This window comes from Dipodomys merriami, unplaced genomic scaffold (assembly GCF_024711535.1).
Source record: "Dipodomys merriami isolate MVZ:Mamm:240054 unplaced genomic scaffold, mDipMer1.0.p SCAF_56, whole genome shotgun sequence".
NCBI classification, from domain to species: domain Eukaryota; kingdom Metazoa; phylum Chordata; class Mammalia; order Rodentia; family Heteromyidae; genus Dipodomys; species Dipodomys merriami.
In genome coordinates, this window is record NW_027206135.1 from 5,727,081 (window position 1) to 5,747,434 (window position 20,354).

Below are 20,354 nucleotides of genomic sequence, written 5' to 3' on the forward strand. Positions count from 1 at the left end.
AGGAGGGGGCAGGGGAAGGGAGTAAATTTAATTCAGTCTCACTGGATAGGAGGGTGAAGGTATGAATCTTCTGCAGGGGTAGATTTGCTACAAAGTGTGAGTTTAGATGCCCTCATTTGTATGAGCTTTGTTGAGAAACAGGAGAGCCCCACTTGTAAGTACACAAGACTACTACTTCTGTGGGCTAGGGATGCAGTGGTAGAAGGTTTTGTTTAGCATGTGTTGTTGGAACTGGGTCAAAATTAAACAATAGGGTTCTAATTAATTAGACCAAAGGAGGAGAAAATTTAACTGGGACAAACAAATCCCAGGTACAGACCCTAGGAATGGAATAAGACTGATCTGACATTTACTGAAACTTGAAAAGTGAGTAAAAATAGGTCCAACAGTCTGCAAGGCTAACCACTGATGTCCTGTTTCTGTGTTATGCTTGCTTGCTCAGCATATATGCTAAAATATGGGACTTGACCACCTGTGAGTGGCCTCTGTAGTTCTTGCCTTTAAATCCCCTGAGCTACTTGAGTTTGGGGCTATTCTTCACTGTCCCAATGTGGGGGAAATGGTGTACATAAGGTTCAAAAGTAGCAATTAAAATTAGTAAATATATGCAGAGGATGGCAAGAGAGTTAGTTGTGCATAAATTACTAGATGCATACTTAATACATGCAAGTGGTTTTATAGCAACCACAAACAATAGGATTTTTGTCAAGATTATAAATAATTTTTAACTTAATTTTACTGTAAAGATGCTATACAGAGGGGTTACAGTTACATGAGTAAGGTAATGAGTACACTTCTTGTCGAGCATTGTTATCCCCTCCTTTTTCTCCTACAATCATTTCCCACCCCCACCTCCCCCATAATTTTTAAAGAGAAATAAAACTAAAGACATAACTATTCATCAGAGATGAAGAGTTATTCATTCACACTACAAATGCTTATTAAGTTACTACCATGTGACAGAGATTATTCTACACCACTTACCCTAACCTGATCATTACACATTGCACACATGTATTGAAATCCGACAAAATTAGTAGTAGTGACACTCGGGTTCGAACTCAAGGTATGAGCTTATGCTTGCTAAGCATCCATAAGTCACACCTTCAGACTCTCCCTAGCTCTCAGAGCACATGATTTTCCAAGAACTTCTGCAAATCCTCTTCACTCTGGCTTCAAAAAATCATTTTCCTATTCTGTCCCTAACAGGGACAAGTATCTTTTTGTGAGTATTACTGCTCATGCTGATGTTTCCAGATTCTCAGGAATCTCTTTTCTCTACTTGTTCTCCTTGGATAACCTCATCCACTCCACTATAACTGTCTGTCCATTTGTCTCTCTACAATGGTAATCCCAGTTATCCAATCAGTGTCATGAAGTTGCCAAACTAAAAATAAATACCACTGTCTTTCATTGTAAAACTAGCCATGTTTATGTTTGCTACCTTAGATAACAGTATGACCACTGAGTCCATCAAGATAGAAATTTGGAATTGTTTTCTAATTTCTCTTTTATCTTCCTCATATCCTATATCATACTAATAACAAATCCCAGAGACTACACCAGAGATGTACCCTGAGATAGCTGATCCTTGACAACCACAGTCCAAATAGGACTTTCATCAATTAAGTGTCAAGGGTCTTCAAATGTCTCTGTCAATGGTTTCTCCCCAGTCCAGTCCATTCTCAACATAACCCTCACAGTCATCCTCATTTATACAAAGCTGATTTTGTTAACCACTACCTAAAAACATAGGGATGCATCACTGTACAAAATAGCATAGGCTCTTTATTATTTGGTCCTACATATATCCTGGACCATATATACATTCTAGCCTCAGGCAGACACTTTCTATGTATAAGATATACTGAATTTTTCCAGTTTTTTTTCTGAAAATACCATGTCATTTTATAATGGTGCTTCTAAATATACTGTTCTCCCAATTTGAAACACTGTTCTTGTTCTTTCTACCTAGCAGCCAGGTATCCCACTTTAAGTTTCCATTTCCTCCTTGGGGATTTCCCTTATCACTCAATCATTCAACAAAAAACTACCAATCTGACATGAATCGTCACATTAAGAAATTAATACTCTGCTTTACAGTCTTTCAATGTTCTGTTCAGATTGCCATTACTATACTCATCATATTATACCACAGTCATCCTTTCATACATCTCTTTCCTGCTGAAGGAAAAAATCTCTTCATAGATCTAGGATCCTGACTTTGTACAAAACAAGTCAGTTTCCTTCTTGTTTGTAGCTAGAGTGAGGAATGAGTATTTAAAGTTTTAGCATTAGCTGGGAAGTTGGCTCAGTGGTAGAGTGCTTGCCTCACATGCACTGGGTTCAATTCCTCAGCACCACATAAGCAGAAAAAAAAAAAGCCGGAAGTGGTGCTGTGGCTCAAGTGTTAGAGCGCTAGCCTTGAGCTGAAGAGCTGAGGGACAGTGCCCAGCTCAGAGTTCAGACCCCACAACTGGACCCCAAAAAAAAAAAAAAATTTTTAGCATTAGTATCTAAAACAAATACCTATTCACTTACCTCATGGGTCTATAGTTCAGTACTATAAATGCCAATACAATCATCACACAGACAGCTCTTCGTTTTGGACTAGGGACTTTAAGTCTCTGGTTCTAGAAAAAAGAAATGACCATAAGAAATTCAATTAAATAACACATTAATCTTACAAAAAGCAACGCCTATGATAGGTTTCTTTTCTTCTTTACCAATTATACAAATGCCTTTTCTAAAATAAAGAAAACTCCAAGCTGAGGAAATAGTACTTTTTAAAACACTAGAGTCTTCTATTTTCCAGGGAGAAAAGGAAAGAAATAGAAAAGAAAGTATATAACAAAACACAGCTGCCTACGGACAGAAAGAATGATTTTTTAAGTAAACATTTTCATTCAGCATTATTGTCTTTTTCTTTAAAGTCATTCAGTCAGAAAAGAGAGTACTAATGTAATAAGTTAGGAAAAAAACAAAATAGCTGGGCACCAATGTCTCATACTTATAATTCTAACTACTTAGGATGCTGAAATCTGGAGGATCTTAGTTTAAGGCCAGCCAAGGGGCAGAATAATCTGAGAGATACCATCTCCAATTACCTAGCAAAAAGCTGGGCTGGATTCATGGCTCTAATGGCAGAGTACCTTCTGAGCAAGCAAACTGGACTGAGTTTAAAAGCTGCTAGCAAAAGGAAAGAAGGAAGAAAAGGGAGGGGAAAGAGAAGGGAAGAGAAAGGGGAAGGAGAAGAGGAAAGGGTAGGGAAAAGAAAAGGGAAGGAGAAAGGAAAGGAGAAGGAGAAAGGGAAGGAGAAGGGAAAAAGAAAGGGGAAGGGGAAGGGAAAAAGAAAGGAGAAGGGAAAAAAGAAAGGAGAAGAAGACAGAAAGGAGAAAGAAGGGGAAGGAGAAGGGGAAGGGGAAGGGGAAAAAGAAAGGGAAGGAGAAAGGGAAGGGGAAGGAGAAAGGGAAGAAAAAGGGAATGGAGAAAGGGAAAAGGAAAGGAAGGAAAGAAAAGAAAAAAATCCAAGAAGAGAGGACAACTTCTGTTCATAGATTGGGAGGTACAATTCAAAATAGTCACCTTTCAGCTGAGGATAGCTAAATGTTAGAGTACTTGCCTAGCATGTATGAGGCCCAGCACCATGGGAAAAAAAAATCTTCAGAAGATTATCTTTCAAACATTTTTCCTTCACTACAATGTTTTTGAAGTAATGCTATTCTCATTTTCTTAACTCTATTGTTTCACACAATTCATAACTTTATCAATTTTCTATCAGGCAAAAAAAAATTTTTTTGAAACTATCTCTGCCAGCTGGAGCAGTAACACTCACCTCCAATACAACTTCATCCAGCTGCCGCTTCAGTGACCCGTTCTCCTTCTTCAGCTGCTCGTTCTCTGAGAGGGCAGCCTTTAACCTTGCCTCTAACCCCAGCATGTATTCCTTCTTCTTCTTGCGAGATTGACAAGCAGACTCTCTGTTTTTTATCATCCGTTGCTGTCTCCTTAGTACAGCCATCTACAAAAAGTTATAGCGAATCTAAATATTCTGGCTTTAGAGTTTGATTAAAGTAGATCAGAATGATTTCTACAATTATTCCTTGTTCATTTATATATGTGATAGGTTATTTTAAAACAAATTTTAAGATATACTGCTCAAACTAAGTAAACAAAATGATTAAATAAGATTTTCTAAAATTTAAATATTTAATTTCTTTTGTTGTTTTCTGACATTTGCTTATTTATTTATTTATTGAGAGAACTGGGGCTTGAACTCAGAATCTGGACTGGAGCTTGGCTTGCTTGCTGATGCCTGACACACCTCTAGTCCTAACTTTTGCTAGTTAATTGGAGAGTGAGTCTCACAGACTCTGCCCAGTCTAGCTTTGAACTATGATCCTTCCAGTCTTAGCATCCTATATAGCTAGTATTACTGGTATAAGCCACTGGTATCCAGAACAGGCTTATTTATTGATCATCTAATATTCCCACTAGAAACTCCCTCAGAAAGTACCTTTATACATACATATATATATTCATATATATACATACATATATATTCATATAATAACATATATACACACGTGTGTTTATACATGTTTATATACATATGTATACATATATGTATATACATATACATACATATATAATGTATACAATGTATAGATATATATGTATAATATATATATATATATATATTTGTAAGATCCCCACAGATGCCTAACTTTGCAAATGTTCAAGTCTCTTGTATAAATTGGCTTCTATAAATTGGTATCTACTCTCCTCCTTCCATATACTGTAAGTCATCTCTAAACTACTGGTGGCACATGCCTGTAATCACAGTACTAAGAAGGCAGAGGTAGAAGAGCTGTTTGAGACTAGCCTGGGCTACATAGTGAGACCATGCCTCAGGGGGAAAAAATAAAAATAAAATAAATGCCATATAAATAATTACATACACCATATGGCTTAGGGAATGACAGCAAGGAAAAAAGTCTAGACACATACAGTACAAATTACATTTGTACTGTCTCAGTTGGTTGAGTCCATAAATGCAAAAACCCATGGATTCAGAGTACCAATTATATTGGCACCTTTGATCAGCCTCTTTGGCCCTAATTTACCTGACTATGCTCCAGAACCACATATCCCATTACTTATAAGACCATGTTTGCTCATAGAATCACTATCACTAATCTAGTATGTGCAAATCAAACACCTCTTCCTCTATCTAGAGCTTTACAAGCACTCAACCACTAAGCCACATTCCTAGCCCTACCTTCACTGTTATTGAAAATGCCAGTATCCATAAGTAATAGTAGAGGATGGAAGTACACCAAGTACTAAAAAAAAAAAAAAAAAAAAAAGAGGTTCCCAGATGGAAGAGTTTGAACTAAAAATTAGATAAAAAGGCAACCTTACTTTAAAGACTAATTAATCTACAGAATTTGGGTAGGTTTATAGATGGCACACCATTTAATAAATTTCAAACAAGGATTAGGCATTTCTATAAACAATAAAAGCACCTGCACATTATACAGCATTAAAGTTTCAAAGGCTGTCAATACACACGCCTCATACCAAAAAATTGGAAACCACCTGTAGTCAAATATTCTTCATTTTTCCATATGAAAAATCTATTATAACAGTTCTGAAAATACTCAGTATTACCAATAAAAACAGAAGGTAAAGAATGTACAAATATATGAAAGTCTCAGGAGTCAAAAAGGGGGGGAGGCACTCCAACTTTATATCTCTATATCTCAGCAAGGTATCTTCAGCTATCTAAACATAAAATAGTTAAAAATCTATACTTCCACATAAACATATACACTGTACAGTGTTTGGTGTTGGTGGATTAATCTATAATTCTTTTTAATACCTAATGTGCAACAAAATGGCAACATATTATATTCATTATCTTCATATTTTGTAGTATATTTCATTAGTTGAAGCTTGTTGAAGTTACTATAGTCTTCAAGATTTCTTAAAGTAAACTTTATCACTGAATCTACTATGAAAAAGAGAGGCCAATATTGACTCCCAACACAGTGGTACTAACACAACATAATTTTCTTTTGTTTGTGTGTGTGTGTGTGTGTGTGTGTGTGTGTGTGCGCGCGCGCCAGGACAGTGTCCCTTAAGTCTTTTGCTCAAGGCTAGTGCTATACCACTTGAGCCATACCATAATTTTCTTTTGTTTGGGGAATGGGGGGGGGCGGAGTGGGGGGCGGCCAGGGCACTGTCCCTTAACTCTTTTGCTCAAGGCTAGTGCTATACCACTTGAGCCATACCTCCACTTCCAGTTTGGGGGTGGTTAATCAGAGATATTAGCTCACTGACTTTTCTGTTGAGCTCATTTCAAATGTCAGCCCTCAGATCTCAGCCTCTTAAGTACCTAGGATTACAGGTATGAGCCACCAGTACCCAGCTGCACACTACTTTTTATACCAGATAGTCCTGGATCACACTGTAAAACTCTAATCTCAGTGAACCATGGGGTTACTTTAATTATGTGCCTGTCTGAAAAAAGAGACCTGTAGAAATGCTTGTATCTGGAAGCTTAATCTCCTGTTAGCAATATGTAAACATAAAATCAATGCTCTGGCCCATTAATCAACTAACACATCTCCCCTATAGGCCTAGCAGATGATTTAACATAGACTAAAATGAGCCAACAGCTGGCCAGTTCCTGCTTCTGAGCATCCTGCCTTCTGACATCGCTCCCACCAAGTTATGCCTTGGAACAAGAAAAAAGAACAGAAGAAAAACCTCCACAACTGCATAATACTCTCCTGTTAGTGCCACTGCACTATTAAATGGGCTGTTTTACTTATTAAGCAAACATTTATTTGAATGCAAGAAAGATTTATGTAAAAAGAAAATTTTCACAAATCGGTAAGTTCCTTTCAAGGGCTGGGTCAATTTAGAAGTCAAAGTTCCAAAAGTACTCACATTTTTTTCTTCAAATTTTAAAAGCTTTATCAATGGATAAACACTGTATTATAATTCCCTGTTTTATAAGTAAAGTAAGCCCATGTACGAGACATTACTCTTTGCTGTTACTGAAGAAATGAGTTTCCCATTACAACAATGTGATGTACAAGATGCTATATCGAAAAACAAACTTTACAATTTGGGAGGGTGGAGGGGGGAGTAGTTGAGGAGGTGGGAGGGACTGGATGGTAGGGGAAAAAAAAAAAAGGAGGCAACAATGCTGGATAAGAAATATACTCATTACCTTGCCCATGTAACTGTAACCCCCCGTTTAGTATTTTCACAATAAAAAACTTATTTAAAAAAAAAAAGAAATGAGTTTCAAAGACCTGGGTAACTACACATTAAAGTAATATTCAATTAAGGTAGAAAGACTGATTGATTTTGACAGTACTGAGGTGTGAACTCAAGGCCTGGCATATTCAGGTAGTAAACTTTAAGCCACCACCCCAGTCAGGCTTTTGGCTGGTTATTTTGGAAGCCAAGTCTCATATACATTTTTGCCTAGTCTAGCTTCAAACCATGAGTAGCTAAGGTTACAGGTTTGAACTACCAGCACTTAGAAAATAAGACATTTTTATGTTACAAAATACATTCCAACATCTCATGTAATCTCAAGTCAGAAGAACTGTTAGTAACCTATGGGTAAATCACATGGCAATTACTAGCTTGCAGTTATCATTCTATCCATCCTAATAGTCATTTAACAGAATCTTCTTCTCCAAACTGATGGTAAATGCAGAAAGCAGAAACTCACTGAACCTCTTTATCACATCAGACAACATTAAAAAATAAACTTCAAGAGGCAATCCAAAAATTCATATGGAACAATAAAAGACCCCGAATAGCAAAAACACTCCTCAACGGAAAGAACACTGCTGGAGGAATATCAATACCAAATTTCAAACTCTACTATAAAGCCATAGTAATCAAAACAGCTTGGTATTGGCATAAGAACAGACCTCAGGACCAATGGAATAGAATTGAAAACCCAGAAATGAACCTACAGACCTATAGCCATCTAATCTTCGATAAGGAAGCTAAAACAATAGAATGGAAGAAAGACAGCCTCTTCAGTAAATGGTGCTGGCAAAATTGGTTAACTACATGTAGAAAACTAAAGCTAGATCCTTATATATCACCCTGCACCAGAATCAACTCCAAATGGATCAAAGACCTTGAACTCAAAGCAGACACTCTGAAAACATTACAGGATGGAATAGGAGAAACCCTAGGTCTCCTTGGCTCAGGCCGAAATTTTCTGAATAGAGACCCGGAAACACAACAAAGCAAAGAAAGGTTGGACAAATGGGATTGCATAAGGTTGCAGAGCTTCTGAAGGGCAAATGACATAGCTAGCAAGATCAATAGAAAGCCCACCGAGTGGGAGAAGATCTTTACTAGCCATACAACTGACAAGGGTCTCATATCTAAAATATACTTGGAACTCAAAAAATTAAACCCCCCAACAACAAATCCTCAAAGAAACAACTGCCCAATAAATAAGTGGGCGAAAGACTTAAAGAGAAGCTTCTCTGAAGAAGAAAGAAGGATGGCCAATAGACACATGAAGAAATGTTCAACATGCCTAGCCATAAAAGAAATGCAAATCAAAACAACATTGAGATATCACCTCACTCCAGTTAGAACAGCAAAAATCAAGAACTCTAACAACAACAGATGCTGGAGGGGATGTGGACAGAAAGGAACCTTACTTCATTGTTGGTGGGAATGTAAACTTGTTCAACCACTTTGGAAAGCAGTATGGAGGTTCCTCAAAAGACTTCACATAGATCTCCCCTATGATCCAGCAATCCCACTTTTGGGCATTTACCCAAATGTTTACAAACAAGACCACACTAAAGCTACCAGCACAACTATGTTTATTGCAGCATTATTTACCATAGCTAAGATATGGAACCAGCCCAGATGCCCCTCAGTAGATGAATGGATCAAGAAAATGTGGTATATATACACAATGGAATTCTATGCCTCCATCAGAAAGAATGACATTGCCCCATTTGTTAGGAAATGGAAAGGCTTGGAAAAAATTATATTAAGTGAAGTAAGCCAGGCCCAAAGAAACATAGGTCCCATGGTTTCCCTTATTTGCAATATCTAGTATAGGTATGAGTCAAGCGGAAAAGGTCAGATAATGTGATGTTAGGAAAATGAACCCTTAAATATGTATTTTAATGTTTTCGTTTCTTTCATGCATGTGTTTCTAACGCATTTATAAGATTATTTCTTTGTTGCTTTGTATGTCCCTCCCCCACAGTGTAACCCCCGCTTTCACTATATTTGATATCAGTATAACATGTGGAGGAGATGGGGACAAACAAGTCGTTTAAGGATTCAGGTGGACCTGTTGCAACAATGAGAAGTACAAAACCAGCTTTACAATGTCAGTGTGGGGGGGGGGAGGAGGGTATGATTGGGTGGGGGGGAGGGGGGAGGCTGGGAAGGGAGGTGAAGGGTAAACAAAGGAGGAGGCTGCAATGCTTGGTAAGAAATATATGCATTATCCTGCCCATGTAATTGTAACCCCTCTGTACAGTATGTTCTCAAATAAAATAAAATAAAATAAAATAAAATAAAATAAAAAATAAACTTCAAGTCTATTTGAAATTGATTTAGAAGCCGGGCACTGGTGGCTCACGCCTGTAATCCTAGCTATTCAGGAGGCTGAGATCTGAGGATCAAAGTTCAAAGCCAGCCAGGGCAGGAAAGTATGTGAGACTCTAATCTCCAATACACCACCAGAAAACTGGAAGTGGTGCTGTGGCTCAAGTGGTAGAGCGCTAGCCTTGAACTGAAGAGCTGAGGGACAGTGTCCAGGCCCAGAGTTCAATCCCCACAACCAAAAAAGAAAAAAGAAAAAGAAATTGATTTAGAAGCCAATGACATACATTTCCTTGCACATTTCTTCTTAGTTATATATAACTTCATATAGTAAACATTCACAGATACTTTTTAAAGTATACATATATATAGCGAAAAATCACTGGCAAATTTATTTTAAAATTATTTTAAATGTTCAAATAAATATTTTAACTCGAATTCTCTTAAAAATCTTAAACATATTTTTCTCATAAAATTATTCAAAGCAGAGAAAAATATAGACCTATGCTACCCCTTCTCAATTGCAGATGAGGTTTTATTTTCCTCTTTCTCTTGTTTTTGGGTGAGTGTGTCATGTAACCAGTTCTCATTTACCAAAAATTTAAAATTTTATTACCAGCACTTGAATTCATTCACATTATGGAATCAAGAACTAAACTTCATCCTGCAAATCCCTTCCTTTGTTTCTCTTTTGAATGAAAAATACCTTCTAATATATTGCTTAATTCCTAAAATGAAAAAAGATAAAGTTCCTGCTAGATCCAGACTATCCATCTAATCTCACCCCTGAATGAAGGGAAAGAGATGGTAGAAAGGCAAAGGCACCAGGTGATGGTGACTCACACCTATAATCCTACCCAGGAGGCTGAGACCTAAGGATTGCAATTCAAAGCTAGCCTGGTTATAAAAGTCTGTGAGAATCTTCAATTAACCACCAGAAAATCAGAAGGGCACTGTATCTCAAAATGGTAGAGCACTAGCCCTGAACAAAAGAACTCAGGGATGCTGGGCACCAGTGGCTGGTGCCTGTAATCCTAGCTACTCAGGAGGCTGAAATCTAAGGATCACAGTTGGAAGCCAGCCTGGGCAAGAAAGTCTGTGAGACTCTTACCTCCAATCAATCCCAAAAAAAGCTGGAAGTGGCACTGTAGCTCAAGTGGTAGAACGCTAGCCATGAGCAAAAGTAGCTTAAGGACAGTACCCAGGCCCAGAGTTCAAGGCCCAGGCCCAGGCCCAGCAAAAAAAAAAAGATTGTTTATGGCCAGCAGAAAGGATTGACTAAGAATCCTATGCCTAGTCCCCAAGCTAAGGTTTTATGAAAGGCAATCAGAGAAAGGAAAGAAAATTATTTAATAAAGACATAAATTAGCATCCTTTAATTATTTACTAGCTTTATCATGCCAAGCTGAAAAATATAAAGAATGCTAATATTGCCACAACATAAATCTGTACTGATGCAGCATATCAAACAGGAAAAGTCCAAAGGAGGGGTGGAAAATTGTTCATTTCCCTTCCCAACTCTTCTGCAACTCTCTGAAAGAAACAATATTTTAATGAAGCATGTTTTTCTTCTATTTGCTGAGACTCTGGTAGCAGCAAAACTAAAACATAGTCAACACAGAAGTAATTTTTTTCTAAACTCTAGACAGCTCTTTGGATCTCCAAATCTTTCCTATTGAATTTGTTCTGACAGATTTCTCTACTTTGCAGCCTAAAGAAATACCATGATCTAAGTGCTTTTATTGTTTAAAGAATTTAGTTACTAAAAAGTATCTATTTATTGTTTATCCTCTTAGATTTAAACAAGCCACATAATTTAAGGAGATTTAGAATTAACCATATTTAGAATTAACACCTCCGTTACTGAGTATTACCAATAAAACAAGTAGCTTAAAAGTGTCTGAAAAATGTTTGCTTTTTTTCTGAAATAGAACACAAGTACTCTCCTCTATTTTCTTTTTCCTTTTCTTGAATTGTTTTGAATTACAAATAGATTTAGTGACCTGTTGATCCACTGATAGGGGGTGTTTTACTGGATATGTTAAGAATGCAAGGCCATGACCACTTTTTTTTCCTTTTAGTACCAAGGCCATTTCTTAGGGTTGGGTTTCCAGCAAGCAACTTTAAAGATGAGGTAAAATCTCCATCTGGAAAATAAGGAGGCTTGTTTCCTGCTTGCTATAAAAACAGTAGATTCCCCAAGTTCACATTCTTCCACTGAAAAGAAAGAAGGGGAGGGGAGGGCAGAAAAGGGGAGAGGAGGGGAGAATGAGAGAGGAAGGAAAGAAGGAAAAAAGGGAGGGTAGAAGGAGGGGGGAGGACTACGTGCAAAACAGAGGATCTTTCTGGGTTCACAGGACATTACTTCCATGTGAATAATACTAAGAACATCTGAAATCTCTATATAAATAAAGATCTGCTTTGGTATGCCAGAAGAATGTCCTTCACAACACTTCTAATACTCTCAGGCCAGATCTCCTTCTGCCACCTCGCAACTCTCTTTCCATGATGGCTCTAGGGACTCAGTAAGATACTGACAAAGGGTATGTCTTTCTATGTATATGTAATTTTTCTTTCTTTTTTTGGAAATAAGGTCTTCATGTGGCCCTGAACACTCAATCCTCCTTCCTCAGACTCTAGACTGCTGGGATTATAGGCACACAGACTTCCCCTGACTTAATATGCATGTTTTTTTTTATATTATAGGCACATACCACACCTTTTTTTTAAGTATTGGAACCTGAACTCAGAGCCTTGTACTTGACAGACAAATGTTCTACCACTTGACCAGGCCCCTATCCCTAATCTATAACTCTTAACCAACTTCCTATGTGAAATTCCTCTTACTCCTAGTTTGACACTGACTCCTAATCATTATCTTCATTGTTGCACCCTGCTGGTATCCATTAAGAGTCTTTGCTATTCCTTAGCCCACTATGGAATATGAAGAATATAATTACAACACTTTTTTCACAGTCTTTTATTCCAATAATCCCAAAAAATGCCATTCCAAAGATAAGCATGGGGGCTGGGAAGTTAGCTCAATGATACAGTGCTTGTCTCGCATGCATGAGGCCCTGGGTTCGATTCCTCAGCACCATATGAGCAGAAAAAAGCCAGAAGTGACGCTGTGGGCCAAGTGGTAGGGCTCTAGCCTTGAGCTGAAGAGCTGAGGGTCAGCGCCCAGGCCCAAAGTTCAGGCCCCACGACCAAAGGAAAAAATAAAAAAAATAAAACCACACACACACACAAGATAAGCATGCTCTCCTATGAAGTCAATTTCATAGTTCTGAGATTGCCATTTATTAACAAACTGCACAGAGAATGTCTACACTTTCTGAAATGAGAAACTGTTCCTTTTTTTCCATCAGGATCAAAGCCAAAAACAAAGCTTCAAAACTTAGGTGAAGTTTCTAAGAGTTAAACAAAACAGATTTAGTAGCAAAAGGCAGGAAGAGTAAAATTATAATTTGAACCAGGAAAACTGTTTTCATAACAGAAAATGTGGCACTTAATGCACTTTGCAGAATATGGTATGCTAAAAATGCTCCTTATGGCAACAGCAGACCTCTAGAGAGTGAAACCAACCAAACAAAAGAGCTTTAAAAAAAAGGTAGGGAAAAGGAGCCATGTCAGCATTACAATGCCACAAAAGATTGATATAATTTGATTTTCTGAATTATGACTTTTCTGCCATACTTTTGGTTTAAAAGCATAACAAATACATGAAAAAAAATTTTAGGGCCATTTTGAATTAGGAATAAATAACTAATTCAAAATTTATCCTAACTTAATGAGCCAAACAAACACATGTAGTGCTGAAGTCAACCAAGTTACTAATACACAAAACTATATGAGGGGCTCAGAGTTCTATTCAATAGCTCCTTCTGAACAGATTTCCTTCCTTAGTGGGTTGGCTGAAAGGACAAAGTGATGCTTCTTTACTTGAAATATTCAGTAAAAACCTCCACCAAAAATTCATATTAAAAAGGCTTGATTCATTTCCTGCTGTGCTGGCCAAGTAAAAATAAGCACCAAAACCTTAATGCAGGTTGACTAGAACTTTTTCTAATAATCTTTAGATTTTTTGCATTAAACACACAGTCCCTGAATCTTTCTTTTTATAATACTGTCATTCCCAAATTTTAAAAAGGAATGAAGGCTAGCCAATAAATATTACTAAAATCAAAACTTAATTCCTATTAGTATATACTTTCTCATCTCATTCTCCAATTCCTCTGTGGAAACTGAGACTTGGTTAGAAAATTACTCTATAATTCTTAAAGCCCCCTTGAAGACTACAAAAGTAGAATCCACATGTTCTTTCACATCAAAAAACTAATAGAAGCTGTTTGGCTAGTAGATCAACATGAAATTAATTGAAATATGTTTTAAGGTTACAAAATAGGTCAGTAGAAACACAATGGTAACTGTCAAAATACAAGTGCTCATTATTCAGATAAAGCAATGGGAAAGAAAGAAAGAAAAAGAAAGAAAGAAAGAAAGAAAGAAAGAAAGAAAGAAAGAAAGAAAGAAAGAAAGAAAGAAAGAAAGAAAGAAAGAAAGAAAGAAGGAAGGAAGGAAGGAAGGAAGGGAAGGAAGGAAGGAAGGAAGGAAGGAAGGAAGGAAGGGAAGGAAGGAAGGAAGGAAAGGAAGGAAGGAAGGAAGGAAGGAAAGAAAGAAAGAAAGAAAGAAAGAAAGAAAGAAAGAAAGAAAGAAAGAAAGAAAGAAAGAGAAAGAAAGAAAGAAAGGAAGGAAGGAAGGAAGAGAGGGAGGGAGAGAGGGAGAGAGAGAGAGAAAGAGAGAAAGAGAGGGGGGAGGGAGGGAGGGAGGGAGGGAAAAAGAAAAAGAAAGAAAGAGAGAAAGAAAGAAAGAGAGAAAGAAAAAAAAAACAAAAACAAAAAGAAAAAAGAAAAGACTAAGGGAACTGGATACAAGTGGCTCTGGCCTATAATCCCAGCTACTCAGGAGACTGACATCTGAGGATCACAGTTTGAAGCCAGCCCAGCAGAAAAGTCCATGAAACGCTTAACTTCAATTAGCCACCAAAAAGCCAGAAGTGGAACCTCAAGTAGTATAGTGCTGCCTTGAGCAAAAAAAAAATCTCATAGAGAGAATCAAGGCCTGGAGTTCAAACTCCAGGACAAGCACAAAACAAAAACAAAAATTTAGGATTAGACGGAGCCTTTCTACAATTTATCTGCATCTGTTTCAGACAAATCCCCTGGAATAGCATAGAACAATTTAATTTCCACATGATCAACCTCACTTCCTGGAAATAGCACCCAAATCTCCTTTCAGTCTTCTTCAATTTACTACATCACTTCAATACTTAAACCAGCAGTTTACCTATGAGTATGTTTTGGTAAATACCCTCCCCATCCTATCCATATTCCTCTAGACTTCCCTGAGACTGGGATGTATGAATACAGACTTAGATTATGTTAATATTTTAACCCTGACACATCGTTGGCATGTATATCTAAAAATTCTAATTAGTCCTTATCTTTCTTCATGCCCAAAATACTTCATAAAAATATTTTCAATGTCCTAAGATATTACATAAAATCAAGTTCATGTTAGTTTCCTTTGACAAGCATTATATAAAAATAATTCAAGTTTATAATTTAAAGAATATCCAAAGAAAATTTTAAGAGATATCCTTTTCAGGCCGGGCGCTGGTGGTTCACGCCTGTAATCCTAGCTACTCAGGAAGCTGAGATCTGAGGATCGCGGTTCAAAGCCAGCCCGGGCAGGAAAGACTGTGAGACTCCTATCTCCAATAAACCACCAAAAAACCGGAAGTGGCGCTGTAGCTCAAGTGGTAGAGCACTCGCCTTGAGCTGAAGAGCTGAGGGACAGCGCCCAGGCCGAGTTCAAGCCCCACAACCGACAAAAAAAAAAAGAGATATCCTTTTCAGTCTCCAATGAAAGGCTTACTATTTTTTTAAATAATTACCAACTTTATTCTCCCCATGTGAAAAGCACCTCTCAACATTTTTCTTTTTTTTTTTTTTTATTGTGAGAAAACCGTACAGAGGAGTTACAATTACATGGGCAAGATAACGAGTACATTTCTTATCAAGCATTGTTGCCTCCTCTTTGTTTCCCCTTCCCATACAATCCTCCTCCGCCCACCCAATCCTCCCCCCAGGCTACTGGTTGCACAACTTTTTCAATGAAAATATTACAGAATGGTATTCGATTTTAATAGGCATTATTTTACTTATTGGAGTAGTTTTCTTATGCACCAAAAAGAAAAAGAAGACACTGAGCCTCTATAACTAATAACATCTTTTGAGAATTGCTTTCTTTACCCTGTTCTAATCATATAATTATTTTAGAATAAATGCCAGCATCATACTGTTTCTTCTTCATCTGAAATATACCATGTATTAATGCCTATTGTAGTTAATCTTGCAAGGCATGCACTCTACCGCTGAGCTATCTTCCCAGCCCCTATTGTAGTTAATCTTGATAGTCAACTTGACGGAACCCAGAACCACCTAGATTGGTAAACCACATTTCTGACTGTGTCTGTGAGAGCACTAAGGGAGGAAGTCCCACCTCAAACATGGACAGCAACATCCCTATGGCTATGAACCCAGATAGGCCTGCCAGACAGCAAGTTGCTCATGCTTGGAATACTAGCTACTCAGGAGGCTGAAGATCATGTTTTGAAGCTGGTCCAGGCAGAAAAATGCCCAAGATTCATCTTCAGCCACACTACAGAAACCAAAAAGAATAAGGAGGAGGAAGAAGTGGAGGAGGAGAAAGAGGAGGAAGATGAGGGAAGGAAGAAGAAGTAGGAGGAAGAGGAGGAGGCGGAGAAGGAGTAGGAGGAAGAGGCTGTTGGCTCAGGCTTTCTCTTGCTCAAGTTCCTGACCACAATGATGTGAGCTGCTTAGTTCTGCCATGCCCTTTGCCATATGGCTAAGATTACTTAAAATGAGTATTTCTTCCTTTAAGCTGTTTCCATCAGGTATTTGTCACAGCAATGAAAACTAACACAGGCCTCATGTGCCATAAACACTGTGCTTACTTCTTCTAGAGCTCAACATAAACTAACAATGTCATTCTGTCCTCTCTAGACTCTGTATTCTCAAACACTAGTTTTCCTACTCTATGCTTTGATTGTTTCCACACTTATTCTAGAACCTGGATGCTCTACTCTCACTAGATAATATTTGTCACCAACTTTTACATAATTGCCAATTGAAACTGGTTAGTGTGTTTATGCAATAGAAAAAATTTACAAATAAATGGGTCAGTTACTGACATGCTGGCTAATAAATTCTAGTAAGCATATTTGATAAGTTTCTGACAAGCAACTTTGCATAACTCACTGAACTTTGGAATACTTAGTAAAAGTACTTTACCTGCCAGGTGCTGGTAGCTCACGTCTGTAATCCTAGCTACTCAAGAGGTTGAAATCTGAGGATCACAGTTTGAAGCCAGCCAAGCAAGAAAGTCCATGAGACTCTTATCTCTAATTAAGTACCAAAAAAGCCAGAAATGGAGCTGTGGTTTGATGGGTAAAACACTAGCCTTGAGCAAAAAAGCTAAGGGACAGTGCCCAGCCCCTGAATTCAAGTTCCACCACACACATACACATACACACACACACACACACATACAACTTTACCTTTAAAAAAATGTAGTAACAAAACTAAAAACTAGTACTATCCACTTTTATTTAAACATATAGACTTTACTTCCTCAAACATAGTTTACAGAATCTGTTAGGTTGACTTTAAATTTTAGGACCTGTAGTTTAATTACTATCAAATATATAACATGAAATGTTTCTAATCACTTTGAAAGAAAAGTTAGCTATCAAATGCAGTTAACTGGCTTTTAGATAGATCTTAGGAAACTCTATGTGATGTATAAGTTACAAGCAATCCCTCTTGAGCCAGGCGCATGTGGCTCACACTTATAATCCTAGCTACTGAGGAAGCTAAGATCTGAGAATCGCGGTTCAAAGCCAGCCCCGGCAAGAAAGTCCATGAGACTCATCTCCAATTAACCACTAGAAAACTGGAAGTGGCACTGTGGCTCAAGTGGTAGAGTGCTAGCCTTGAGTTGAAGAGCTGAGGGACAGTGCCCAAGCCAAGAGTTCAAGCCCCAAGACCGACCAAAAATAAAAAAAAAGAAATCTCCATACTACGCTAGAAAATGCGAATAGTTCCAAACAATCATTAAGAGACAGGATTCCTAAGAGTAGCAAGTCATCATTATGCAAGCTAAAAATCCTCAGAAAGCCAAGTGAGAGGCAAATATAAAATTTACCTAACGAAGAAGTCTATAGACTCTTACCTGAGAAGTTGTTAAAAATCTTTCAATCAGGAAATATGAAGAATATGAAAAGATTTTAGTGGATGATTTAATTGGGTTATGGGGGTTAAAAATGTAATGAAAAGGTTCTACAGGAAGAGTAGAAAGAAGGAGGTATGCATACTTCACTTTTCATCAACACTTCACACTTTCAAAAACATTTCCATTGGAAGTGGCACTGTGGCTCAAGTAGTAGAGAGAGCTCTCCTTGAGCTGAAGAGCTGAGGGACAAAACTCAGGCCCAGAGTTCCAGCCCCACAACTGACCAAAAAAAAAAAAATTTATATATATACACACACATATATATATATATAATTCAAATTTATAAAAAAAAATTTCCACCCAGATTCAGACATAAGCCTTGCTTCAATTTTCCACCAGTTAAGATGCCCAATTTTAGCATACTCACTTATTGAATGCAACTACACAAACTTATACAACAAACAGGCAATAAAGAGAATAGTGTTTTTGTTAGTTTTTTGAGTTTTTAATTGTCTTTGATAAGCACTACGTTTCAAACTTACATCTGAACCCACACTTCTTGTGGTATTCTGTAGGACAGGTTTGGTCACGGAAAGTTTTCCATTCACTGGGCTATTCACCACAGGGGCCGGTACCACATTCACCACATGATTAGGTAGTTGTGTGGCTCCCCCCGTGACAGCCAGGACAGGCTGAGCAGAGGGAAGAACTCCTGGGGGCTGGAGCTGTACCAAAGTGGGCTGAGAGAGCAAAACCGTCTGACCTACATTTAGAAAAAAAGAAAATGAATCAGGAGATGCATAACTACTGTGGTGGAGAAGCAGTCTAACGTTTAGATCCTTCTACAGATGTAATAAGTAGATCAGGCCTAAGGGATTTCCCCACAATCAAATACAACATGACCAACAGCCCATATACTCTATATATTCATGGGAACTCTGCTAATGTGCCTTTAGTAGAACTAAGTTCCTGGCCAGTTTGAGAATATTTAAAGCCAGTCATGGTAAGCATGGCCCTGGAGTCCAAGTACTCTACAAGCTGAGGCACAAGGATCACTTGAGCCCAGAAGTTCAAGGTCAGCCTTTGCAACATAGCAAGAACTCATCTAAATATATACATACATGTGTATCTATAGATTTATGCATATATCAATATATTTCCATACTTATGTTTCTCAACTACACATATATCAAATTTTCTGTTTTGTGTAGATTCTCCAAGTTAACCTCTGAAATTTATTGATGCAAAAGAATTCTTCATATTATAAATAACAAATCTTTTAAATTAATAGGATTTACAGCCAGGCACCAGCTACTAAAGGGGCTAAGATCTTAAAGGAAATGAAAATCAAAACAACACTGAGATTCCAACTCACCCTGGTTAGAATGGTCATTATCAAGAATACAAAAAAAAAACAACAGATGTTGGTGCAGACGAAGAGGAGAAGGAACCCTACAATGTTGGTGGAATATAAACTTGTTCAACCAGACTGGAAAGCAGTTTGGAGATTCTTCAAATAACTAAACAGAACTAGGAGGGCTGGGAAGATGGCTCAGTGGTAGAGTACTTGCCTTGTTTGCATGAGGCCCTGGGTTTGATTCCTCAACACCACATAAGCAGAAAAAGCCGGAAGTGGCACTGTGGCTCAAGTGGTAGAGTGCTAGCCTTGAGCTGAAGAGCTGAGGAACAGTGCCCAGGTCCAGAGTTCAGGCCCCACTACTGACCCAAAAAAAAAAAAAAACTACACTATGATCCAGTAATACCACTCCTGCACATTTATCCAAAAGATTACAAATCAGGATAAAGCTACTTGTACAACCATGTTCATTGTTACACTATTCAACATAGGCAGGGTATGAAAACAGCCCAGCTGTCCCTCAATGGACAAATGGACAATAGAATTTTACTCACTCATTAAGAAGACTATTACCTCATTTGCAAAGAAATGGACAGACCTGGAAGTAAAGTAAGTCAGGCCCAGAGAGACAGAGGACACATGTTCTCGCCACATGTGGAAGCTAGACTAATTTATCAATGTACAAGTAAAAACATACAGGGTGTATACAAGTATACACAAATGTATTAAATGAAGCATGGTATTTGCAAGGGAAGAATTCAATTGATGCAATTCCGTAGACAAATTCACAGTACAACAAAATCAATACCAGGAAACTGGTACTTGAATGGTGTAAAGAGGAAATAAAAAAAGAGAGGTAGACAGACAAATGAAGAGCAGAAGGGAAGGGAGAATCCAGTCATAATATTCAATGAATATCTTATGAAACTAGGAAAATTGGGCTGGGAAGGTGGCTCAGTGGTAGAGCGCTTGCCTTGCATGCATGAGGCCCTGGGTTCGATTCCTCAGCACAACATAAGCAAGGAAAAAAAAAAAGCCAGAAGTGGCGTTGTGGCTC

At 37.8% G+C, this 20,354-nt stretch overlaps 1 protein-coding gene across 2 annotated transcripts in view; it reads right to left on the minus strand.

The window, feature by feature from the left end:
* Positions 1-20,354, minus strand: part of Atf6 (activating transcription factor 6) — a 200,922-nt gene that overhangs the window by 144,080 nt on the left and 36,488 nt on the right. For both annotated transcript variants that reach the window (XM_070000199.1, XM_070000200.1), the window contains exons 7-9: positions 18,483-18,703; positions 3,836-4,021; positions 2,542-2,633 (exon numbers count right to left, since the gene is read on the minus strand). In XM_070000199.1, the coding sequence (XP_069856300.1) occupies positions 2,542-2,633; positions 3,836-4,021; positions 18,483-18,703 (499 nt within the window). The remainder of the gene's footprint in view (positions 1-2,541; positions 2,634-3,835; positions 4,022-18,482; positions 18,704-20,354) is intronic.